At 41.6% G+C, this 26,868-nt stretch overlaps 1 protein-coding gene across 6 annotated transcripts in view; it reads left to right on the plus strand.

Moving 5' to 3' along the window:
• LOC147631809 (leucine-rich repeat-containing protein ODA7-like) overlaps positions 1-21,646 on the plus strand; it is a 50,177-nt gene extending 28,531 nt beyond the window's left edge. For 3 of the 6 annotated variants that reach the window (XM_086808336.1, XM_086808338.1, XM_086808339.1), the window contains 4 exons: positions 2,762-2,863; positions 3,691-3,768; positions 3,945-4,011; positions 4,209-5,882. In XM_086808336.1, the coding sequence (XP_086664462.1) occupies positions 2,762-2,863; positions 3,691-3,768; positions 3,945-4,011; positions 4,209-4,342 (381 nt within the window). In that variant the 3' untranslated portion in view covers positions 4,343-5,882. Of the gene's footprint in view, positions 1-2,761; positions 2,864-3,690; positions 3,769-3,944; positions 4,012-4,184; positions 5,883-21,408 lie in introns of those variants that run through there. The other 3 variants (XM_086808337.1, XM_086808340.1, XM_086808341.1) reach the window with 3 other exon arrangements.
• The last annotated feature ends 5,222 nt before the right edge of the window (positions 21,647-26,868 follow it).

Raw genomic sequence — 26,868 nt, forward strand, 5'->3', positions numbered from 1 at the left:
CACTCTATCTTGCGCACTCTTTTTTGCAAACTGTAGCTCTCTTGCTATTGTTGTAAGAAATCAACCATAGCACCAACTCGACTTTCTCTAAGCCAATCATCCATGGGGCTTTAGGCTAATCTCCATACATTAGCATAAAAGAGCTCATCTTAGTAGTAGAATGCTAAGCACTATTGTAAGAAAACTCTACTAACAGAAGATACTCTTCCCTACTATTAGACTGTCTCAAAGAGACATTAGCACGCAGCACGTCCTCCATTGTCTGATTTACAAACTCTATCTGTCCGTCAAACTCGGGATGATCAGACGAGCTCATAATCAACTTTATGTCCAATTTCTTGAACACCTCTTGGCAAAAATGTCCAGTGAACTTAGAATCACGATCACTAACAGTATCAATTGGCAAACAAATGAGTAAGTTGTACTGCTTAGATTTTCTCTTTGGTAGGAATAAACCTTGCCAGCTTAGTGAGTTGGTCAACGATCACCCAAATGGCATTATTCCCCCTTAAAGTCCATGGTAATTCAACCACAAAATCCATAGAAATACTGTCATGTCTTTTTAGGTATTTCCAACGGATACAACAAGCCACCTCGTTTCAAGCGTTAAGCTTTATTGACTTTGACATTGTTCACGATTTCAAACATATTGCTCAACATCAGCTTCGGCTTTAGCCAAAAGAAATATCTTCTTACCAAATGCTGAAGTCCCCCAAGATGCCCAGCACAAGGCGTGTCATGACCATTGCAGCAGGAACAAGGGTGTAGGTGCCTCTGAAGAGCAAGGCACCCATTCATGGTGGTGCTCTCCATATGCTTGTTATGTTGATCTATGGTGGGAGGCTCAGTGATCTTGCTAATGTTGCATGCGAAAGCTTAGAGGAACTTTAGCTTGTGAATACACTAGAGAAGCCGATGCGTTATCTTGCAAGAACAGGAGAGAAAGGAGAGAAATGAAATGATATATTAACGTCTTCAAAAGGCCAAAATGACCTATGAGACCAAAAAGGTTACAACAATTGGTGGATCTGATACAATGTCTGTGTAAGAAAAGCTAAAAACAACTAACTGAAACTGAAATAACTACGAGGAAAAGTACGGTACTAGGAGCTCCTAATGGATAACATCTGGGAGGAAAACTCCAGCAACAAAGGTAAGCACTATCCAAAGAAGTCTCTCATCGGTCGATGGCGGATATCCTCAATGTCCTCCATGGTGAGTACTCTGACTGGACGTCTCCCATGCCGTGCTAGTATGGTCCTGATCCTCTATTGTAGTCTCCGCCGGTGTCGAGATGGGCCTCTCATCTTGGGGCGCCTGGACCGCCCCAGCTCTATAGCCCGATCAATCAGTGTACCTCTAGTGCGGCTATACTCTGGGGCTAGCTGCAATGCCTGCTGGCCTGACTGCTCAATCTCTGGTCGAAAGAAGTCTGTAATCTGCCTCTGTAGGTGTCTCTCCCTCTCTGATCCCCTCCCTCTCAAGAGACCCTCTCTATGTCTACGAAGCTCCAGCAAGTATAATCCGAGGCATCTCTGATCCTGGTATCTCATGACTCTAGAAAGTGGTCCGAAACCCTCTCTAAACAGGCAGTGAAAACGGCCTCGTATCTCATAATATACTGGACAGTGACATATGTAATGTAATTTGTCTCTGGCTCCATCTGGCATAGCTGACAAATCCTGGCCTCAGCTGGTACTCTTCTGAATCTGCCAGTCTCAATCTCTAGCTGGTGTGAGGATGTGCGCATCTGACCAATAGCACACCGTACCCCATGAGAAAGATGAGTATCCATGTAGCTGGGTCTAATCACAAACCCATCCTGCGTGAGCTGGAGAAGATGATCTCTATAGAAAGCCATCTTCGTACACGAGAGAGAATACCGAGTGTTATATGGTACACGAGATGGGGAGTGCAAACAAATCACCCACAAAGAAAAGCTGGGTGGGATGGTACATGAGTTCTTGCGTGGAGCAAAAACAAACCATCCACTCCCAAGTGAGGGGATGGGATGCTTACAAATTCGAGCTCATAGCAAAATATCCAGCCAATAGAGAAAAATTTCAGTCTCTACTCTGTACACATCACAAGATCAAGCTGTGATACCAGTATTTGCTTTGATTACTGTGAGTAAGAATGAGTACAATAAATCTACTCAAAGAACTGAACTTAAGTGTTACCTCCATTAGGGCTTGCGTTAAGCTCTTACGGGCTTCTGTGAGATACCAGAGATCTCTCAATGTTGAGGATTGAAGATGGCGACCTTCTTCTCAGTGTTAATCTCCTTTCAGGCTGCGTTTAGGGCTGCCAGAGATCAAGCACAGAAGCAAAGTTGAAGATAGTGAAGGATGAGGATCACGTGATTAGTCTTGCATCCATTCCATCTTGCATTGAGTAGCTGAATTAAGTGGCTTACTAAGATCTACCAGAGCAAGAGCCAAGCCCCCTCCCACCCCTTAGTGATGTGAGGGCGATGGAAGGGAGGACCAAACCCCTCCCACTCCTCTCTAGTTGTTATCGGATGCATGCACATTGCACAACAGCGGGAATCAGCCCCTCTCAAGCAACGGGAGAGGGAACCAAGCCCCTCTCCAGGCCTGTAGAGGCTCAACCGTAATGATGTTTATTAGCATCTCTTTAGACATAATGTAAATTGCTTTAAAGTATTTTGCTTTTAAGTACAATGCTGCTGGTCTTTAGACATGATGCAAATTGCTTTAAAGTATTTTGCTTTTAAGTACAATGCTGGTGGTGTTGACAGGTCATCAGAGGGCTATCTCTGAGCTTATTACGACTGAATGGGAATCCCATTGTGAGCAAAGCACGTTATTATCGGAAAATGACTATTACTAGCATGCCAATGGTGAATAGATCTACTCAAATTGTGTGATTTCATTTTGTTCAAATGAATAAATACCTTAGTTGAAAAACCACTCTCATTGACACTCACTGCTACATGTGTAGCATGCGTTTCTCTAGCACATATAGCACTTTTGAAGAGCTGTGCCATAGTTTAGGCAGCACTCGATCTTCACTTGTGTGTGGGAATGGAAGGGACACAAAGAAGGACACCATAGGTTCAATGCCGCTAGCTACCCCCATGACCCGTGTCTGCACAGGGTCTCCAACTAGTTCAATGCTTGAAAAGGAGTAGTGTCCTTATTGCTTTCCTTCCTCAACGCCTTGACATGATCAATTGCGGGTCTGTCTACTTTACCGCCCGGACAGTTTCGTTGGTAATGCTTTTTGCTATGTAAACATGAAGGGCTTGGTGCTAGAGATTACCCCCATTGACGAGAAGGGAAACCCCACACAGAAGCCAAAGAGAGTTAGGATGGGCATAGCAGCAACCACTACCATCTCCCAAAAAAAAAAACTTGCCCTTTCGGGGCTTCCCAATGGGATCCCGAAGGCAGGGGGGAAGGCAACCAGCCAACACATTTGTGGTTTGCTTCCCCCAACACGTGGTTTTGAGAACCACGGATCCAAGAAAGAAGAGACAAGCTTGAATGATGCTCGTCCGAATGGGGTAGTTGGCCTTGCCCAGTGGGAGCAAGCCTACCCCATTTGTGAAGAATGCTATGCTACAAAGCAGACTTGGAACTTTAGTTAATTATATTTTTATTTCTTGTAGAATGCCTAATCTAGAGAAAACAATAATCAAGTGCTGGTGATTGATTGATGAAACAGCTCAATTACCTTGACGATTCACCTGTTTTTGCTAAAGAGAGGCAGCTGGCAGAAGCTTGGCTACAAGGCGGCATTGAGGTAGTAATATGGAATGTTTATTCAGCCATATCATGATATAGAACAGTCTTTGCTATTTTCTCAATCTTGATGATTCTTCTGATTTAAGCATTAAACCATGTCTAAAGTCTTGAACTTAGTTGAAATTTTGAGTGCACTTGTCAGATCTATGGTTTAGAAGTTTTTATAATGTCTAGGCTGAAAAGACCATGAGAGAAACCATCAAAGCAGAGGAGGCATCAGAACGTGAAGAACACAGGAGGGGTAAACTATTTGTTTTTTAATACATCTCTCTCTCTCTCTCTCTCTCTCTCTATATATATATACATATACATATACATATACATATACATATACATATACATATACATATGCACCTACGTAAAGTAATGTTTGTACTTGTGTGTGTGTGCGTGTGTGAGCACAACCTTCTTTAGCTGGCAGAGCATCGTGATGAACAGGTGGACATATGACCATTCCATTGGGTAGTGGTTGTGGGGAGGTGCCACATCAGCCAGGTCTGAAACTAAATGTCAGGTACAAGAATCCTAAGATCGATTCGTCAACCTTTGCAGAAGATTTTTGGCTTCTCTGATGGCTAGAATGACGCTCACCCACAATCACAATGGACGAAAAGTCTGTACATGATATACTCTTGAGTGTCCCTGTCCATCTACCCCTTCAAATTTCCCAAGCTGTCAAGCTCCCAATATCCTTCCAAGCAAGTGATGTGTTCCAAAATATTTTATTGAGCAACGTGCATAATTCTTGTGAGTTGTTAAGATCATATCCATGGCAACTTCCAGATTGCATAAGATCAATAAGTAGGGGCCGGTAGTTTGAACCCGACATTGAGCATTGGCACACACCTACCCACCCATGTGGCAGAATGGATGTCCTTCCTCACTTCATCTAGTTTGATACCACCCATTCCTGATGAGCTTCACTAGCAGTGATTATATTTCGAGGAGTCACCCCTATCCCTTGGTTGACTCTTGACTATGGTATGTTCTGTTCTACTTAATTGAAGACTCCTGAACAAGACCATCCCATTAGAGCTCAGCTCATGGCCTTTTCACAGGATAGTTCTCTCAAGACATCAAGGGGAGTTGGGACATCCCTCAAACCTAGGACTTCTAGAACCACATGTGACATCCAGCACTCATAAGAGATTAAGCCTATAAATGGCAATGCGTTTCCGGATGGTCTTTAAAACAATGGCATTGACTAACATTGTCGCTGCTTCTGAAGAGCAGGTGATAAATTGATTTAGAGCATGGGATTACTCATTACACATCCAGAGGTTTTGAGTAGATATATATAATGTTGTCATTGAGGCTTCGTCCTAGACCGTAACCAGCACCAGTGTGAAGGAACACTGAATATCAGTGCCGTAAATGGCCACACATCCCACCAACAGTACAATGAGTTCCCTCCACAAGTAAAAGTCAAGACACCCTTGCTGTAACCTTTCCGTTCCTTGGCTTATGATGAGCTTAATTTTAACTGTTACCACCTGTTGGTGCCAGGTGGATAAGCCCTAAAAGATCCCATTTCGCTGGCTCTTTTGATGCCAGATATTGTCATGACAAATAAAGATGGGTTCAATGAGTTACTCTCCTTTTTACCCTCAACCTTGATGAGGACCATGCCTTGCTTTAAAGGCATCAAGTTGAACCAGTCCAATTAGGGCTACATTTTGCGATGATCATGTGTTTAGAATCAGCACACTCAGTCAACTTTCAAAGCTTGCCTTTCTACGAGGAGATGTTGTTGGGAGTAGCATGTTCGTGATGGGCAGCAAAGGTGCTTTTAGAGTAGGGTCCAAAAGAAGAGACGAGCAATGTTCGTGATGGGCTGCAAAGGTGATTTTAGAGTAGGCTTTCGAGGGTCCAAAAAGAAGAGAGAAGCAATGCTTTTCAGTTGGTTAGTAATAATGGTGGGTATCAAGTGGAGAGAAGCTCTAGGTGCAAAGAGTTTGGGGAGAGGAATGCCCTCTTCACATGAAGGATGAGAGAGAGAGTTCTGGAGAGGAATGCCCTCTTCGCATGAAAAAGGGCTCGGGATTGGTTGCTTGGGTAGGATTCGCGTGTGTGGGCTTTAACAAGAGCGATACGTTGTAGCCGAGATGTCCTTGCTGCTGAAACCGGCCTCTGATAGAAAACCAGAGTGCGGTAGATTAGCAATCACCCGTCCACTTGTAGTCTAGATGTGAAACAAAGCAGATTGGAGCTAGAGTGCCCAAATCTGAATACACAGCGACACCTGTTGGCCCCAAAGCTTGGCGCCCCTTGCGGTATTTCTTTATTCAATTAAAATAATATGAATGGCTGAGTACAAAAATCAGCCAAGAGTTTACACCTGTATATCCAATCTGACGGCCCACAAATCCTTCTTAGCACAGAGGATCTATGCACACAGATCTGTGTCTCCAAATAACACACTGTGCCTCCCTCTGATCAGCCAAGATCACTAAGCAGGTCAGCCATGGGCATACATCTGGCATAACTCAAGTGCTTGATACATCATCTCAGCTCAAATATACATGTGCTGTCCAAACTCTGTCTCAACCCTTGTCAATCTGCCATACCCCTCCTCTCACAAGGGCCCAGATAACACATCTGCAACAGACATCAAGCAGTAGAAAGAGAGATAGATGAACAGAAACAGAGCTTACCAAGTTCAGCTCGTGAAACAACACTGGAGGAAGCAACAGCACCAATCTGTACTTGCAGGCACTTGTATCCACAACCCTGCTTCACACGTGTGCTTGTACTTGCCTGTATCCTCCTCCTGATGTTCACTCTTATGCTGTCCTTGAAAATACACAGATGAAAATCAGCACTGTACCCATCTGTACCGCCTCGGGATATGTGCCAGGAGTTGTACTTGCACAAACAGTCGGCTGTCCTGATTCTGGTCGCCTGAATTTGAGTAACCAGGCCTGTCCAGCACCTGTCTGCACCCCTGCAGCAACTGTACTTGCTGTACCTTACTGCCCGTACACTGTACGGCAGTTGTACAGTATGGTACTTGCTGAAAAACTGACTGTACAGCCTGTACAGGTCCTGTGCGCAGCCAGTCCAGCAGTGAAGAAGTCCCACAGTTGTACCAGAGAGAGAAAGAGAGAGTGTACTTGCACAGATCTGGCCGTACAGTGCTGTACGGCTGATTTACACTCAGAAAAACAGCCACAGCTCTCCAAATCTGCAGTCGACTTGCTCTTCCACCTTCCCACGTTTTGTCTACATGCGCTTCAAGGCTCCTCCACGACTCCTTTCCCAAAAAGCTAGAGAGAGAGGGAGGAGAGAGAAGCACTCACTCCAAAAGTGGCCCTCTTCCCAAATTAATCCCTAGGGCCCCAAACTTTAATAAGTTCCCTAGGGCCACTAAGGCCTAGGGGCAAACTTTAATAAACATTAAAGTTTAATGTTTCTAGTTCCCCCCTTCACACCTAGGGATGTCCACACATCTTAAACTCTGTCCGGGCACCCCCCATGTGAATCATAAAATATTCTGACTCTGCAACCACCATGCCCACACTTGTACTGTTCTATTTTCACAGGGCCATGACATACCCCCCTCTTGAAAAATGGCAAGCGTCCTCGATTGCATTCTGGTGATGCATCAAAATATCCAAAGTGAAATATACAGTATGGCAAGATCAGCGTCCCAATCTCTCTAAGCCATATACATGTATCAACATTCACTGCAATCCAATGGCATAGTAATAGTCCAAGTTGTATACCACTGTGAACCATACATATCCACAAAAATCTCCATGTGACTAGTACACATATATCATAGAAGTCCCATAAACAGATGTACTATCAGCCTCAGTACCTTCGGGTGAGAGAAAATCTGCACCAAGCGACCTCTAGATGTCATCTGAGCCTGTCTGTATCAAGGGAGTGGAGGTGCTACCCCCCTCTTGAGCATCAGGTAATGCTCCAGACCCATGCTCTGCTGAACCTAAATGAGCCACAATAAGAGTCGGCTCTAACTCAAAGGCATCGAGATAAAGCTACAAAACCTGAGGTGAATCTGTTAAGTCACCTTCCTCCATCCACTTCGCATCCATCGGTGAATAGTTCTTGAACTTCACAAGATAGCGACGGGAAACTTTACCTCGTACCTTCCTTTCTTTATGTGCCAGTATCTGCTCTGGAATCAGAACCTCATCAAGTTCCTCAACTTCCGGCTGAGCCTCATCTGATACATCCTCAGGCACATCCCCACGGAAAGGTCTAAGAAGACTCACGTGAAAAGCATTGTGAATCCTCCAGTGATCTGGTAACTTCAAACGATAGGTTACCTCACCAATCTTTTCCAAAACCTGAAAAGGCCCATAATATCGCATGCTCAATTTAGGGAATAAGCGCTCTTTACCCTTCATCTTCTTGAGTCTAGCCTTTTCAAAGCGCAAAAGAACCCAATCACCCAATGCAAACTGTAAATCACGTCTGTTGACGGTCTGCGGCTTTCTTTTGCTTCTGCTGAGTTTTCTGGAGGGCCAACTTAACTCTCCGATAAGCTTTATCCAAGCTCTCCACATACTGATCAGCCTCAAAGATCTTATCCTTTGTATGCAAAATGGGTGGAACCTTCTTCCCTCCTTCTACAATCTCAAAAGGCGCCTTGCCTGTCGAGCTATGTACAGTGTTGTTATATGCAAACTCCACCAAAGGAAGATACTTTTCCCATTGTTGCTTGTGCTCTGACACATAACACTTGAGAAGATCCAACACTGTAGAGTTAGCCTCTTCTGACTGACCATCTGTCTGTGGATGAAATGACGATGAAAACTTGAGAGTTGTACCCATGTTGTCAAACAACCCTCTCCAAAACAAACTCGTCATCCGTGGATCACGGTCACTAATGATAGACGTAGGCAAGCCATGATACTTGAAGATGTTCGCCATGAACAACTTCACCATATGATCCACTTTAATTGTCTTCCGCACGGGAATGAAATGTGCCTGCTTACTGAACCTGCATATGATAGTCCAGATGCCATCATTTCCCGTTTGTGTCCGTGGAAGATCAAATACAAAATCCATGGCAATGCTCTCCCAAGGTCTATCCGGAATAGGTAAAGGCTGTAATAACCCTGGTGTCTTCTGACGGTCAAACTTTACCTTCTGACATACGATGCATTGCCTCACAAAGGCATCAACATCTCTTCTCAAGGTTGGCCAATAAAAGAAAGTCTCCACTGCTTTGACCGTGGCGTCAATACCTCTATGACCTGCATACGGTGGAGCATGACTTTCAATTATAACCTTGAGTCGCAATGGCCTGGTAACACACAGTCTGCCATGCATCAATAAAAACCCATCTCTGAGAGTATAATGCTCATGCCGCTGACCCTCAGACATCTGATCATACAACCTTTCAAAATCCTCATCATGGGCATATTGCTCTTTCATTTCATCAAGCTCATGATGATAAGCAAGTGAAACTGCAGAGACCTGTGGCTTGCGTGACAAAGCATCTGCCACTACATTCTTTTTGCCTTCCACATGCACAATCTGGAAGTGAAACATTGACAAAAAGTTTGCCCAACGCATATGCTTCTCTGAAAGCTTAGTCTGCGTGAGGAAATAACGCAAAGTCTGATGATCTGTCTGTACCGTGAAATCAGCCCCAAACAAGTAGTGTTTCCATGTAGAAAGAGCGTGAATTACAGCCAACATCTCTTTCTCATACACCTGTAAATGCTTCTCAGCATCTTGCAAAACTCTACTCTCATAGGCTATGACATGTCCCTCTTGCATGAGAACTGCACCAATGCTACTTCCACATGCATCACACTGGACAACAAAAGCCTTTCGGAGGTCCGATAACACCAATTCTGGGTCCGAAGTAAGCTTTTCTTTGAGCTTTTTGAATGCTGTAATTTCCCGATCAGCCCATCTAAACGGAGTTGCTTTCTTCGTCAAAGCATGAAGAGGCGAAGCAATTTCAGCAAAGTGCCGTATGTAACGCCTGTAATAGGAACACAATCCTAGAAAACTGCGTACATCATGCACGGTCCTCAAAGCTGGCCAATTAAGTATTGCTTCCACCTTTGCTGGATCCATACAGACTCCATGACCAGACACAATATGCCCCAAGAAATGTATCTCCTGCAAGAAAAACTCACTCTTCTTGCCATTAACCACCAATCTATGGTTTCTGAGTTCTGCAAACACAATGGCCAAATGCCTTCTATGCTCTTCCTCAGTTCGTGAATGCACAATCATATCATCAAAGATGTGCCCACAAACTCTCTATGAGGTCTGAAAATCCTGTCCATCATTCTGTTAAATGTGACAGGCGCATTCGTTAAACCAAAGGGCATAACCAAGAACTTATACAACCCAAACGTGGTTCGGAATGCTGTCTTATGCACATCCTCGGGTCTAATGCGTATCTGATGATACCCGCTTTTCAAGTCAATACGACTAAAAACTGTGGAGCCCTGTAAGCGATCCAAGATGTCATCGATCCTCGGTATGGGGAATCGATTCTTGATGGTATTCTTATTCAGCGCCCTGTAATCTATACACATGTGCCAAGAACCATCCTTCTTCTGCACTAAGAGCACAAGTGAGCAAAAGGGTGATGAGCTAGGCTGAATCAACCCCTTATTTAGAAGCTCCTGCACCTGACTCATAATCTCTTCCTGTTGGGCTGCACTAACACGATACGGCGGTCTATTCGGTGGAGTACTACCAGGAATCAGATCTATGGCATGATCTTCTGGCCTCTCAGGAGGTAATTCTCCTGGCAATGACTCGGAAAAACAGTCTTGAAACCCACTTAAGAAATCAGCCCTGTCCTTATCTAACATTGACAAATTAGACTTAGACTCATCATCCTGTGCATCCTTTACATAAATCAAGTACGCGGAAAGATGCTTTTTCATTACTGATGAAATCGCCGAAGCGGATACAATAGGAACAGATTCCCCTTTGAGTTTTACATCCAATACATGCTCTTTCCCTCTATGAGTCAGAGTAATTTTCCTATTGTAAGTATCCACCACCGCATGTACCCTGTGGCACCATGGCATCCCCAACAAAACATCACAGCCATCCAAAGGCATGATGAAGAACTCCTCGCTGTCCACATAACCCTGCAAATGAAGCCGAAGCTTCCCAATGATAGGAGTGACGGGTTCTGCATACCCTGGACAAGCCATATTTGCCTCATGTAACGGCCCCATCTCCTCTGCGCGAATCCCCAATCGGCCAGCCAAATCTGGTGAAATGAAGTTGGCTCTAGCACCTGTGTCAAAGAAGATCAAAGCATTCTGATCTCTCACTTTGCCCCATGCCCTGCACAACTCTGTAGCTTCACCACCTAGCTGCTCCCCCACAAGATCAGGAACTAAGCCTGCAGAAGGCTTTGGTTTCTTTGGCTTGGGCTCTCCTTTATTGTCAGGGTCCTTTTTGGACGTTCTTTTGGGACAATTGAATGACATATGTCCCTCTTCAGTACAGTAAAAACACTTTTGAGCATCTCTCAAAGCCTGTCTTTCCTCAGAAGTCCTTTTGGGCATTGGCAGCTTCTTATACTTTGTCTCTGAAGACCCTTTAGCATCACGAGAAGCATGCCCAAATTTTTCAGCTGTCTTGCTCAATTTTTTACTGCCTTTAAACCCAGATGAACCACCTGTGAGTAACGCATTAGCTGTCATAGCATTTTCAATCATCTGTGACATGTTCGTTACTCTTGTCTTTATACAATAATCTCGTACCTCCTTGGGCAGCCCACAACAATACTTCTCTACCCGCTCAGATAATGGCACGGCACGATAAGAAGTCACTGGGAGTAGAGCTTCCCAAAACTTCTTGTTATAATCCTCCAAACTATCACACTTTGAAGCATCCAGCTTGTGCCATGCTGTCATAACATCCACCTCAAATGTAGATGTGAGCCATACAGAAGAGAAAACCTGTTTGAATTGGACCCATGTGGTGGGTGCTATGCCCTGCAAAAGAAGAGTAGACCACCACTGCAAAGCATTGCCCTTGAGAAAAGTGGCAGCTTTCCTCACCTTAGAGGACTCTGTGTAATTCCTACCAGAAAAAGTAGCATCAAACTGCTGTAAAAAGGTAAGTGCTTTCAATTTATCCTTGGCCCCACTGAAAGTGTCAAACTTCACTGCAGCTCCCCCTTCCTTGTAATCTTTCGCCTTTCCCATAGGCGTTAGATTGTCATATGGAAGTGGTTTCGCAAGATTGCTGCCCCCAACATTCATACCCATCATTGGGTCAACATTTCCCATTCCCATGCCAGGCATACCATACATTCCAGCCATGTTTCCATACATTCCATTATGCATACCTGGCTGCATGCCACCAAACATATTGCCTTGCATCCCAGGTTGCATGCCTGCAAACATATTTCCAGCCATACCGGACTGCATACCACCATACATATTCCCTTGCATGCCAGGCTGAAAATTGGCTCCAAAAGGCCCATACATACCCATGCCTCCTTGAGGATAACCCCCAGTCATGGATTGAAACACCGAGCCACCACCAAAATAACCTGGATGCATATTCTGCTGAGGAATAGGTGGCTGTCCATAGAAGGAACTCTGAGAGTTTGCACCATAAGCATGCTGCATATTCGGAAACTGGCCAAAAGATGGTTCCTGTGGGATGGCACCACTATGACCCTGTGGAAGATTCTTCGAACGAACCTTCTTCTTCTTTTTCTGGGGCTCTGTGCGGGATCTCAAAAATTCAGCAAATCTCTCACTCTGTGTGAGCTGCATAAAAGTATCCATAACACTAGCCAAGCGATCTTTGAACCGAGCATCATCATCCTCTTTACCATGCACATCTTCTGGCTGTGTTACATCCTCATAAGGCTCAACATCTGCAGCCTGTTCTCCTGCAAAAATATCCTCGGATACATCTCTTTCAGGAGAAGTCTCTTGCTCTTCTTCTTCATGATAGAAGTACTCATCCTCTGTATCAGACATGATTGCTGAATTTTCAGCGATGGCTTTCTTCAAAGCAACCACGAGCTCACCCCCTTCAGAAAGTTGATGATTGGTCCCGGCAACGGAACCTTGAGTCCACTTGTAGTCTAGATGTGAAACAAAGCAGATTGGAGCTAGAGTGCCCAAATCTGAATACACAGCGACACCTGTTGGCCCCAAAGCTTGGCGCCCCTTGCGGTATTTCTTTATTCAATTAAAATAATATGAATGGCTGAGTACAAAAATCAGCCAAGAGTTTACACCTGTATATCCAATCTGACGGCCCACAAATCCTTCTTAGCACAGAGGATCTATGCACACAGATCTGTGTCTCCAAATAACACACTGTGCCTCCCTCTGATCAGCCAAGATCACTAAGCAGGCCAGCCATGGGCATACATCTGGCATAACTCAAGTGCTTGATACATCATCTCAGCTCAAACATACATGTGCTGTCCAAACTCTGTCTCAACCCTTGTCAATCTGCCATACCCCTCCTCTCACAAGGGGCCAGATAACACATATCTGCAACAGACATCAAGCAGTAGAAAGAGAGATAGATGAACAAAACAGAGCTTACCAAGTTCAGCTCGTGAAACAACACTGGAGGAAGCAACAGCACCAATCTGTACTTGCAGGCACTTGTATCCACAACCCTGCTTCACACGTGTGCTTGTACTTGCCTGTATCCTCCTCCTGATGTTCACTCTTATGCTGTCCTTGAAAATACAGATATGAAAATCAGCACTGTACCCGTCTGTACCGCCTCGGGATATGTGCCAGGAGTTGTACTTGCACAAACAGTCGGCTGTCCTGATTCTGGTCGCCTGAATTTGAGTAACCAGGCCTGTCCAGCACCTGTCTGCACCCCTGCAGCAACTGTACTTGCTGTACCTTACTGCCCGTACACTGTACGGCAGTTGTACAGTATGGTACTTGCTGAAAAACTGACTGTACAGCCTGTACAGGTCCTGTGCGCAGCCAGTCCAGCAGTGAAGAAGTCCCACAATTGTACCAGAGAGAGAAAGAGAGAGTGTACTTGCACAGATCTGGCCGTATAGTGCTGTACGGCTGATTTACACTCAGAAAAACAACCACAGCTCTCCAAATCTGCAGTCGACTTGCTCTTCCACCTTCCCACGTTTTGTCTACATGCGCTTCAAGGCTCCTCCACGACTCCTTTCCCAAAAAGCTAGAGAGAGAGGGAGGAGAGAGAAGCACTTACTCCAAAAGTGGCCCTCTTCCCAAATTAATCCCTAGGGCCCCAAACTTTAATAAGTTCCCTAGGGCCACTAAGGCCTAGGGGCAAACTTTAATAAACATTAAAGTTTAATGTTTCTAGTTCCCCCCTTCACACCTAGGGATGTCCACACATCTTAAACTCTGTCCGGGCACCCCCCATGTGAATCATAAAATATTCTGACTCTACAACCACCATGCCCACACTTGTACTGTTCTATTTTCACAGGGCCATGACAGCTGCCATTGGCAACAAGGGTTTGGAGGATTGGCTACCTCTCTCATCTCTTTTTGGCTGGGGAGCGGATCGAACTCAGGCCTTTTGTGTGGGCTTTAACCATAGTGGTACGTTGTAGCCGAGATGTCCGTGCTGCCATAGGCAACTTCAAAGGATCACCTGCGAATTGCAGTCTTCACGTAAAGGTGTGGTCTGGGCATCAACTTAACTACTGGCTCTTTTGTGTGTGTGTGTGTGTGTGTGTTGGTTTGGGGGGGGTTGATCCTCCCCTATAAGTCACACGGGATGGGAGGCATGGGATCAAGGGTCCCTATGAAAAGGCGGCCCCGTCGGCTAATCGGGATCGTTGATCCGAAAAATTAATCTCGGGATAAAAAAATAATCTCGGGATAAAAAAATAATCTCGGGATCCCGAGATTAATTTTTTATCCCGAGATTAATCTTTGACGACGTGGAATAGCGGGGAGAGAATGTGGTTGTCATCATTAAAAGTTCAGATTATTTGTAAGATATTATTCTCTTAAGAGAATATTCACATTAAATTTAGTACATTCATTGAGTAAATGATGCCAACTACCAAATTAATCTCGGCGAAAACAGTTAATCTCGGGATCCCGAGATTAATATTTACAGTCAAAAAACGAAATCTTTTTTGATGACTTCCTTCTCCATTCCTTTGCTTTCATGTTTTATCAATCTCCATGGGGTTAATGTGAATCACAACAATGGAGCCTTTTATCTCCATTTGCTCTTAAGGTACTTCACTTCATGTTATATCTTTTTGTATTAGGTTCATAGAGGACATGGATGATCTATTTTGTGAGGAAGCTAGTGATATGTCCCTTCCCTATTCTACTGATGACTCAAGCGATGATTTAAGTGGTGATGAGTTACATAAACCCCCCACTCATAGCTTTGATGGTAGTTCAAATGGTCATAGAGTTATTGTTGATGCATTTGCTTATGTATCAAGTGTTTATTTCTACTTCAATAGAGATACAAGTATGTTAATGATAAGAGTATTGCAAGAAGATTTATCAATATCATTGGATCATCTCAAAAAGTGTAACCCATCCCTTGATTTAAAAAAGTGGCGGAGATTGAAAGATGAGATGCTTCTTGGAACAAAAGAAGATAATAGTCCTTGTCTTTGTCTCAAGGATGCACCCAATCTAAGGATTGCTCCTATCGAGGATTGGGAGAGCATTGTCTATGGAGCTCATCTTAAGGAGGGCATAAGTGCTCACAGTAATGTTAATGATACAATAGAGACAATCAAGTCAACATGGTATATTGGTACTCAAAAGCATGGTATCCCCCTATCCTACATTAAAGAGTCCATCAATGTATGTGGATGTAAACGCCCAAGAAATCATACACTTCCACACTCGTGGCACCATAACATGGATCTCAACAAGGATCCTCCAAATGTAGTAGCTACGACCAAGGCTAATGATTGAGTACAAGGTTAGATTGATACAGGCATGTTCATCAAAGACTTATGGTCCTCAAAAGACCATAGTTGACTACATATGTCATAGAGGAGGCAAGCCCCAACGACATGGAAGGAAGAAGAGGTTGCGGACATCCAAGAAGTGTGATTGCACATTCAAAGTGCAAGTGGAGTACATAGAAGGTGTAGACAAAGTACATTTATTTGTGCATCCTTTTCATAAGGGTCATACACCGGGGACAAGAAATGACCTATATAACCTTCCTGTTCATCCATCAGTGATTGAGTGTTGTGTAGAAGATTTATTTGATGTTGGAAGCTCTAGACATGTTGCACAAATGTCCATGTCTAAAGAGAGACTTCATATGTCGAAAGCTTCTCCTCTGGATTGCATTATCTATAGGTTCTTCATGATTCCCCAAGAAATTTCTTTTTTATCATATCAAGTACGGCTTCAAGGTACTATTCTCTTCCTTTTGCTTTTACATATACGAAGATGCAATAATTATCTAGTTTTTAAATAGTAATGTGTCCAATGACGATTGGATGTCAATGTACATGGAGGCTTTGGTGGTTCTTAAAATATATCATACTTTTTGGAAAAATTAATCTCGGGATCCCGAGATTAATTTTTCCAGAAAGTGGTGCTTAGAATGTATCATATTTTCTGGAAAAATTAATCTCGGGATCCCGAGATTAATTTTTCCAGAAAGTGTGGTATATTTGAAGCATCCATTTTTGGAAAATTTGAAGCATACCATATTCATAACCATTGATTATAACCATAATCATAACCATATAACCATTTATGGAAGAAATACCATAAGTAGCAGCCATATAACCATAGAGACCATAGAGACCATTGACAATACCATAACCATAACCATTGACCATAACCATAGAACCGTTGACCGTAACCATTGACCATAGAGACCACATACAAGCCATATTGGTACTTAGAATGTATCATATCATATTGGTCCTTAGAATGTATCATACCATAACCATAGAACCATAGAGACCATAACCATAACCATTGACAATACCATAACCATAACCATTGATCATAACCATATAACCATTGGCCATAACCATAACCATTGGCCATTGACAATACCATAACCATAACCATTTTAGATGATCATGTAAGAGCACTAACACATTCAATCACAAATTAATCCGTCCGTGCGCAAATTAATCTTTCTTTCTTGCTTCGGCCTTGCTTCCACGGCCCTATATGCATGCATCATGAGAAGATAAGAGAGCAACTCTTGATACACATGCTCATTTGCTTAGCCCTTTCAAGAAGTTATATACAAGAAATTTATCAACAAGTATAGATACTTGCTCACGGATAATTAAAACTTGGCAATTTCATAAAGAGTGTTTATTGAGAGAGCAACCCTAATGAGTTACATTTAGTGATTAATCTCTCTAGTTGTATAAGAGAGAAAAAAAAAAGAGATAAGAGAGACTATAGTTTCCAAGCTCCAAACAAGAATGGACTGCCCACAGACATAAACATTTTTAAGAGAACTAGAGAGAGAGAGAGAGAGAGAGAGAGAGAGAGAGAGAGAGAGAGAGCAAGCTCCAGTATTTACGCAGCTGCTGGCATGCATGAGGATGCCCAGAATATTGAAGCCATGAGAGTAAGAAATAATGCATGGAAGGAGCCAGGGAGTAGTGTGTGGAGTGATGTGAATGAAAATATTAATATATTCATGGTTAAGGATACAAAAGCTATGCGAAGCTAGATGAAAACATGACACAGGAAGGATGTTCCTCAAGTTTGCAGTGGGCTTCACATTTTGATGGTGAAAAAGAGGAAATGCTTTGTGGGCATTGCAAGAAGCCGGCTATTCCCTCCTCTCATCTCAATGAGCCGGTACATATTTGTGCTGATTGCTATGCTTCTACATCAGTTTTATCAAATATAGAGAAGGGAAGAATTGTGGTTACAGATTCAAACCACTCTAATGGTCTTGAGAGATGTAAATTCTTTGGTAATACCAGTAAGGATCAGGTTTAAGAAGTTTAAGAGGGTTCCCTCAAGGTGCCCTCTTCTCTGTTTTTAGGAGGCATTCACTACACAAAGTTCAGGGGAGCGAGGCTTTTGTAGGGATATTAGAATAATCTTATCGAGGACCTAGCTCCTTAGTGCACTAACCAAATTCTCATCTTTGCCAAAGAAATATAATGATGGATTCTGAAATATTTTTACACCTAAGCTCTCAATTTCTATCTCCTAATTATTTTCAAGGGACTTTATCTCAACCATAAGTAGAGACTTCTATCTTGTGCAATATGTGCAATTGGAATTCTAAGATAGCTGCATCATTTCATGTTGAGAACCAAGTTTTTTCTAATAAACATGGGATCTATTAATGGCATAGGGAAAAATGTGAAGAGAGTGCTGGCTCATGCAAGGGCATTGTCTTTAGAGCTTGTAGAGAGTTGCCTCTTGAGTGTAGTGATAATGCACCTCAATCAAGGTTGTATTAAGGCCTCAAATTTTATGTTTCAAGGCGTTCATAAAATTTGTATGTTTCCTTATGTATAGTTCTTTAAAAACTTTTAAGTTTGTTTTCTTACTTCCCTTCATTTATGCTTAAAGGTTTCATGGTTTTCATTCGTTTGTAAGGTTGTTGCCTTTTTCTAAAAGCCCGATACTGCCATTTTTAAAGGTACCAAACAACCCCAAATTGGAGGTTTCCAGAAAGATTGCAAGCACATGTCCACTAACGTAGAGCAACCTCTCTCTCTCTCTCTCTCTCTCTCTCTCTCTCTCTCTCTCTCTCTCTCACACACACACACACACACACACATGTAACCAAGTCTCCAGAAGAGCTCACTTGCATACTCAATAATATAAACCATATTCCTGAGAAAATGAAATGACCATATAGCCTAAGTAATGACCCTAGAGGTCTGCACATAACCATAGAAACACTCAGCTGTTTTATTCCATCTATAGCAAGTGTTAGCATAACAGCCGACACCATATGAAAGCTAAAAGGACTTGATGTACAAGACTCAGCACTAGTGAGAAGGATATCAGATAAACACAAGTCTCTCAAACTATCTTTGCAATATATAAGAGTAAACTGGTCAACATGTAAATGAAGGGCAGTATCTGCAAACAAAGACTCTGAAATCAACACAACCTCCACTTGTCTTATGTCGATTCCAGCACAAGTAGAGATCAAGGAGAGGGGCTAAAGAATTTGCAATCAGGCAAGATCCAGGGAAGATTGGCAACTTAAAGGATGAATCCGAGCCATAAGACATCATGTGACAGCTCGTGTCTCACTTTTTTACATCTATTCTAGCCTTGTACAGATGAGCCCACAAACTTTATTTCAATGAAGATTCACTGAATCAAAAAGTCACTAAAGAAACACTGCATACAAGGTAGAATTACTTAAAAGCTGGCGTACTGCACTTTCATCTCTACCGATAGTTGACCTGTTCCCATTCTCTTCCACGATCTTGGCAAGGGCAGATGCTAGCAGTGGATGTTGACAGGAAGAAAAGCAAAAGATGAGAGAAAAGATCGTACTAAGCTTGTGCTTTGCTGTACCAAAATATGATGCACTCTCCCTCGCAATTTGCACATCTGTTGAAGCTTATAAACAGTAAATGCATAAACCTAACTGTCTTCAAGGTAAGAGATGCTTTGTTACCTAAGTTCTGTGGTTACTACTTTACAAAATCCTATCAATATTGAACCCTTCATTATTGTTATGCAAGAAACATAACTTCCCTGATTGCGGACCCTTCACTATCTTTGGTTATACAAAATCCTTACATTATTCGATGTAAGAGAGTCGAGACCATTATTGTTATGCAAGCAACATAACTTTCTTTATCACTGCTGTAGTCGAGGCTTCTTTCTTGCTTTGGCTTTCTCATTTTTCCTCTTCCTTTTCTGCTTCAAATCCATGACTTGCTTTCGCCAAAATGTCACTGCGATAGTGAGCAATTCTGGTGCTTTACTCACATCCTCTTGCAAAGACCGCAGGGATCTCTCTCGATCCTCCCATATATCATCAAGTATAGCCTCTCGATCTTCCAACCTGCTCCAGTTGCAACTAAAAGCTTTGGGGGCATAAAGTGGTTGCTCCATGGTAAGAGTGCCTGAAGGTCGCTGAGGGAGAAAGAAGTTTGGAGTTTCATCCACTTTGTTGCTGTTGAGATCAACATCCTCTTCCACTCGAGTTGCATGTAATGTCTCAGAAAGGAAGTCTCTTGAAAGCAACGATCCAAACAAGTGGGCTGTTTCAATTCGTTCTGTCTTGGTTTTGGACTTCACAAACGCCATCAATGCAGACCGCAAGCTTGCGGTTGACATTACGACATAATCAGATGGTGACTGTAAACTTCTTATAAGAAGCCCACATTCTGAAAGCTGCAGTAAAGAGTCAAGCCAAGTGATGGTTATCTTTTCCAAAGTAGTACCATTCTCGACTTCCTGTTTGGCTGCTCTATACTGCTTCAACAAGGTCTTCAGATCCAAGTCTTCCCCATCTTCTTGCAAGCCCCCCTTAAACTCCTCATCACAGAAATGATCAACCTCCTCATCTTCAGAAAAATTTGATTCGACTTCATCTTCTTCCCCTTTGTCTTCACCTACAAGGACACGAACTAGACCCTGATAAGTAACATGCTGAATATTTCCATCTTGTGTAGCGCTGGCTCTAACAGATAAGCTCTTTATTTTGATGACCAGATCTTCAAGGGCATATCCTCCATCTCTCCCAAACAATTGACAATGCTGCCACAGCAACACATGTACCCTGTGTGTGAGCCTCTGAAGGAGTGTATCCAAAAGGTCTACTGTCACCAACAAAGGACCTGTTCCATAGTTAGCATACAAGGCCATCTTTGAGCCCTGACCTTTCTTCGGGATTATCATCAGGCGCTTCTTTGGCGGGGTAACTTCATATTTCAACTGGTGAGCAGTGAGAGGCTTATCGTCCATGGCACACACCTCGTGTGTCTCCATTTTCAACAAACCCTCTTGTCTGATTTTCCAATGTTCTTTCCTTTCGAATTGAGGCACACCAGCATGTGAACTTAAGCCGACCTCCAGCCCCATGGCCTGAACCTGCAGAAAAACTTGTCCTGATAACAAGTATGGCCAGCAAGGGCAAGCCGTATCAGGAAGAGTGAAGATCGAAGCTATGGCCAAAGTGAATTTTGCCGAAAGACGCACGCATGCACGCAGAACCTTTTCGAATAAAGAATGCCCAAGCAATGGTAATTGAACAGGAGAATGCCAAAATCAGAAACCCTAAGAGAGAGAGAGGGGGAGAGAGAGAGAGAGACTCACCAGGGCTGTGGCAAAGGAAATCCCCAGATTTGCAGCAAAGGCTAGCCCCCTTGATGACTATGGTTAGACCGGTGTCTTGCACGGGAAAACCTCATTGCGACCGCCTTCTTGCACCATGTTGCCACCGCCTTCTTGCACCATGTAAGAGGTATGGAGGGTTGAGGGCAACGATCGATCGAGAGAGAGAGAGAGAGGAGCAAAGATCGCAGATATGGCGAAAGCGAATTTTCTTGACAGACAACGAAGAAGAAAGTAATGGCTTTTGAAAATTAGAGAGAGAGAGAGAGAGAGGCTTTCGGGTTGATTGTTGAGAGAGGGAGGGTTACATTTAAATGGATTCGTATACTCTGATAAGAGCAGATAAAATTTATGAGCTTTTTAACAAGGAACAATCGATTGAAGAAGTTTCGTTTAAGCAGCCTTTGAAGATATGTTGACCAAAGCAAAAGCTGAAAGTGTAGCTGCTGAGATGCAAGCAGCTAATGTGGGAAATGCCATAGACACACAGATTTATGATACAATTATGACCGAGAGTTCAAGCGCATGATTTTAATCACCCCAAGATTGTACATATTTGCTTCGAAGAATGACGTGTTGCTTTCTTCTCGTAGTTTAATGAATTATTTAAAGGTAAATCGAGAGGATGATATGAGAAATAATGAAAAAAATTCGATTTCAATCTGTTTAAAAACGAGTGCACACTAGATGATTTTTTTTTTGGAATGTTTTTGATTCATATTATGGGTTTTTACATATTTCATCCTTCAAGTATGTAGACCTACATGAAATGATATATATATTTATTGGGAAAAACATCTATTTTTATTACTCTTCACACTCATGTTAAAAGGTTAAGTTTGTACACTTGTCATTGGTTTTGGATAGTTGAGCATATGTGAGGTAGGTTCAAAGTTGATGGAGCATGTGAATTCTAAACTGTTAACCGCTTCATAGCTTAATATGGTTTCACCTGTCCAACCTATCGGAAGATGTTTTGTCATCTTACTTGCTCGAACGGGCACTTACCTTTTGTAAAGACGACATTGTAACAAATAAAGTGGCTTTACTTAGCGCTTAATGTCGAATAGGGAAAGTTTAAAGATTTCGTGTGTACACTTGCTTAAGACTAGTAATAGAGGTCAGATCATTTTTTAGTTTGATTGGCCTCATGCGAAAACTATTCATATAAGGCAGTTTTGACAATATGTAATACATAATCATTCCTTTGCAATAGATTACTCGTGAGCTCTTCTCTTCTCTCTCGTGCTTGCTTGTATGCTATTGGATTCATGCATGGTACATGGATGCTTGCTTGAATAGGTTTGCTTCTAAGTTTTCCTCTTCCATTAGCTTCTTCTTCTCTCACCTTTTGTGAGAGAGAACCACTTCGAAAGACCAATCTTGTTTTGCCTCCATTTAGGCTATATTATGAGAATCACTCTTGAGTTATTGGGAATTATATTTTATATCAGGGACACCCATGTGTGCCATGCCAGCGGGTATGTGTGATTTGATATTATGGTTATCTACTTCTCATGATAGCGTTGGGATTGATTGATGTGTTCAATTGAATGTTTAACTAGCATGGTTTATGTCTATGATTATCGATAGTGAGATGTGCAAGGGTACCGATTTAGGTGTCACACTGTACGAGAGTATCGATTGAGATGTTGTACGGATGGTGGAATGAGGAGTGGTGTGAAGATGAAGATCATGTGCTAATCATGATATTGTTATATTAGCTTTTAATTGATCATTTGTAGCCTATCATGTGGCTAGATTTTATGTGTGTATATGCACAAGATTATTTTATGTGCATATGTACATAAGATTATTTTAATGTGCGTGTGTGCATAAGTAGTTGTGTATATATAAGTTCATTAGATTTATTATTTGGCAAAGGTTTTGGTGTATATAAACCTTTGAAAGTTTAGAAAGGGTTATTTATATCTCAAGCAAAATTCCAAAAGTGAAAAAGGTGCTACTATTGACTCCAAGGGTAAAAATATATGAGTATAAATATGGCATAAATACCGCGTGTGGAAGAAGGAGCCACACACGTAGGGGGGAGATTACACCCAATGCTTTTGTCTTCTTTGGTGAAGTATTTCCGCTTATGCATTTTTCGTTCAAGTGTTTATATTCACTTCTTCTATGCTTTGTCTTATTTTTCTATTCAATGTAATTAAGTAATTGAGAGTATATGGTTTCTCGTAATAAACTTTGTTAAGTTGAATTTATAAATCATGTAAAGTACGCTTAAATGTGCAAAAGCTTGTAGCAACAGATACTAGGACTTTGGAGAAAGTTAAATCTATAAAATCTTGTAGCAACAAAGATACTAGGACTTTGGAGAAAGGAAGGTGGTCACAGAAATACAAAGGGTGAAGAAGGCAAGGGCATGAAAACCTTTGGGCAAAGGATTGAATGGTTTATGTGATTTTTGTGGACCATTGGATGGAGCCTTAGATCAAGGGTTGTGGATTTATGTCACCTTTTCCCCAAAACCACCTCTGTGTAATCAAAAACCACCGTTCTTCCAAGAAAACTGCCTTTTTCATCTCTCCATCATCTCACAAAAATCAGGAGCCATGGATGCATTCAACAAGTTATGAGTATCATTCTCCTCTTTTCAGAATTGCTAAAGCTTTAAGCTTGTAATTTATGTAAAATCAAGGGCCATCGGTGAAAGATCTTTATCGTTTTTTTCTCCAAGGGCTGCTTTGCAATTCCGCCAGTGTTTCTTTTTCCCCTTTCTGCTTGGTTGCCTTAAAAATCGCTTGCCTCTTTTATTTATTTATTTATACTCTTTCTCTTTCTTTTCGATGGTGCACTATCCACCTAATCTCCCTTTCTCTCTCTTCATTGTTGCACCTGCCAATTGTTGTTTTCTTTTGTTTACTTTGCTTAGCTCTAATAGCCTTAGCTAAGCTTAGCTAGCATAGTATATTTTGTTATTAAAGTTTTAGAAGCTTTATACTTTAAATTTTTATACTCAAGAGCTTTAAAACCTTTAAAGCCTTCCATTTTCTAGCTTCTGAAATCTAAAGCTTTATTTTTATTAAAGCTCTAAAGCCTTATAAGCTTTAACTCAAAGAAAAAATACAGTTTTTAGAAAGGATTAAAAGTTCCACTCAAAGGCTTTTACAACTCTTTTACAACTTAACTCAAAGCTTTAGCTTAGCTACCTTATAACGCTTTTTATTTTTTTAAAGTTTACTTTTCTCTTCTTCCAAGAGAAAAAAATTCTCTAAATAGGAGCCTGATTTTCTCCGTTTTAGGCCAAACTTCAACCAATCCATAAGTTGAGGTTCTTAATCCTGCCATCAAGGGGGTTTTGAATGTGCTAAAATTATGCACTAATACAAAAGTTAAATGGATAGTCACATGACATCTTTGGGGTCGGTTGTATATATTGATCCTAATAGGCCTAAAGAAACCATTCTTTATGAGACTTTCTGGAGTAGCAAGGATTACCTTAGGGACAACAAACATTGGTATATGCTTGGAAAAATATTGAGAGAGCAAGCAACATGGAAATATTCAAGGGAGAAAGCGCTTGACCTTCTTGTTATTTGTCCAACCTTGGTTCTAGGTTTTGTACTATAGTCAACATTTAATGTAAGTACACTTGTGGTATTGAAACTATTGAATGAAAGCAAAAAGTATAGGTACATAAAAGACCTATGTGCAAACGCCTATGAGTATAGACACTTCAGATAATTTTATAATCTACTAGTACACCTTGTTGACCTTTCACATAACCCTATATATATATATATATATATATATTCACAAAAGGACGGGCTCTAATAAAATCTTTGGCAACATAAAATTATGCCAAATTCATTTATTTGAAGCCCATTTGAACCTCAATATACTTCAAAGGCCTAAAAGATGACCCTTTTTCACTATAAGTCACCTATAGCAAGAATAGGTTCTTATGCACACATATATCGGGGGTCAAGCTAAATCTTTTTGGAGAGTATCTTTTGACCTCTAACCAGTCTATGACTTGGATAGGGAACCATAGAAAAACATTGAAGACTCATCAAACCAGTCTAACTCGGCCATCACCTCAAGTCCTTAAAAACCTTTGGAGCTTTAACTAGATTTTTACCCCAAACATTCAATTTTTCCGTATCATGGAATAGTTTGAGGTTATAGTATTGAAAACGATCGATATTCTTTTCCTGCTAGAAGATTTTTGAATTTGTCAATCATAACACTGGTTGGATTTTCTTAATTCCTTTTCCTAATTACCTAATATTTATGTTTATAATTATCATGTTAACTATTTTAAAAATTACAAGTCGAGCAACTCAAGTAAGTGTATTTTGATAAGTATGGCGTCTTCATACTTGTAAATTAATCATCACATAGATGTTTCTATTTTGTCAAACAATTAACTTTTTGCAGCTCAACTTAATGATTTCTTATGAAGCTTTCACTGGTAGCTCTTTAGATATTGATACATCTGATGAGATGACTTGTTGTATAACCTTGTTGTTCAAAGGTAAGTAGGTTCTTATGACTCCTTTGATTTTGGGAGATGGTTCTTGTGGTTTGCTTGTTGCTCCTTTTAGCTTTCACACCATGTGAGACATGGGCATGCTTTTGCTTGGCACTGATGTTGGTGGTGAGTCTGTTTTTTCTTGATGGCTTTAGGTACCTAGATGGTGGAATTACCACCATAATACCCTTGAGAAATCAATAGGCATGTAGGCACTCATTTTTTTATAGACGTTAGGTGTTGAAAATACAAGTGAATAGGGTGTGTGCGGGAACAAGCCCTTGGTTAGGGGCTGTAAAAGAGAAGATGTAATTGTGAAAGAATCTGTGAAAAGGTGAGAAGAATCTACTGGGAGAGAATAAAGGGTAGCATGAGAGAATTTAGGAGTGTGGAGTTATTCTGGGAGATATTCAGGGAAAAGAGAAGAGGTGGAGAGAATCAGGCAAGAGGTGGAGATATTCTGAAAGTGAATCATGGAGAAATCAATGGGATTTGATGCTTGATGTAAACTCTATAAATTGAGGCATAGCTCTAATGAGAATTTGCTGGTTTTTGAGTATCCATGCCTACATTAATCTATTTGTCACTAATTACGTCTTAATTATTTACTAATCACTTTGTTAATGATGTTGATTCTAGTGTTTGATCCACCATAGCTCATCATTATGCTCAAATTTCAACATGGTATCAGAGCCATGCCTAGAATTCATCAGGTTTATGAGCCTATTAGTTAATTAATCAAGATTAGTAGATAATTAAAAATAATCCAATTTTTAGTTGTTTTTCACTTCACCCCTTCACCTCCAGCCAGTGGAGGACTCCATTCACCTTGCACACATAGAATTAGGGCAAGCCCTTCTAACACAAGCTAGCCAACATCAAGACGGCGTAGCAAACCGCCAAGCAACGAAGGAGGATTCGCGATTTTCGTCGGTGCCTTTTTTCTGTGCAGTTCTTGACATTGCTACTTCATCAAGTCAAATCTTTCTAATTCCTCCTAGCCCAAGGTGTATTCAAGCATGCTCTACAAGCTGGTGAAGACAGAATTCAATTTCATCAAGTCTACATTGAGATCCAAGCTCTTCATCAAATCTGCAGGTGACTTTGGTAAAACAGAGATTAAGCTTTCAATATTTGGTCAAATCTTGTGTTTCTTGGCTTAATCCTCTACTAGACTCATTGCTATTGATGCCTTTGAAAGCATTTGAGCTCATTTGAAGTGTAAGGCACCAGATCTGGACTCCCCGTATACTCTATTTTTTGCACACAAAATAGAGCATTAATTTGCTAATCAGTGATTAATCAATGCTAAGCAATTGAGGGTACAAATTAACCATTAGGTATCTGATACAGATCCCTATAGCTT

Source organism: Cibotium barometz, chromosome 14 (genome assembly GCF_041138505.1).
Source record: "Cibotium barometz isolate CiBa-2024 chromosome 14, ASM4113850v1, whole genome shotgun sequence".
NCBI lineage: Eukaryota > Viridiplantae > Streptophyta > Polypodiopsida > Cyatheales > Cibotiaceae > Cibotium > Cibotium barometz.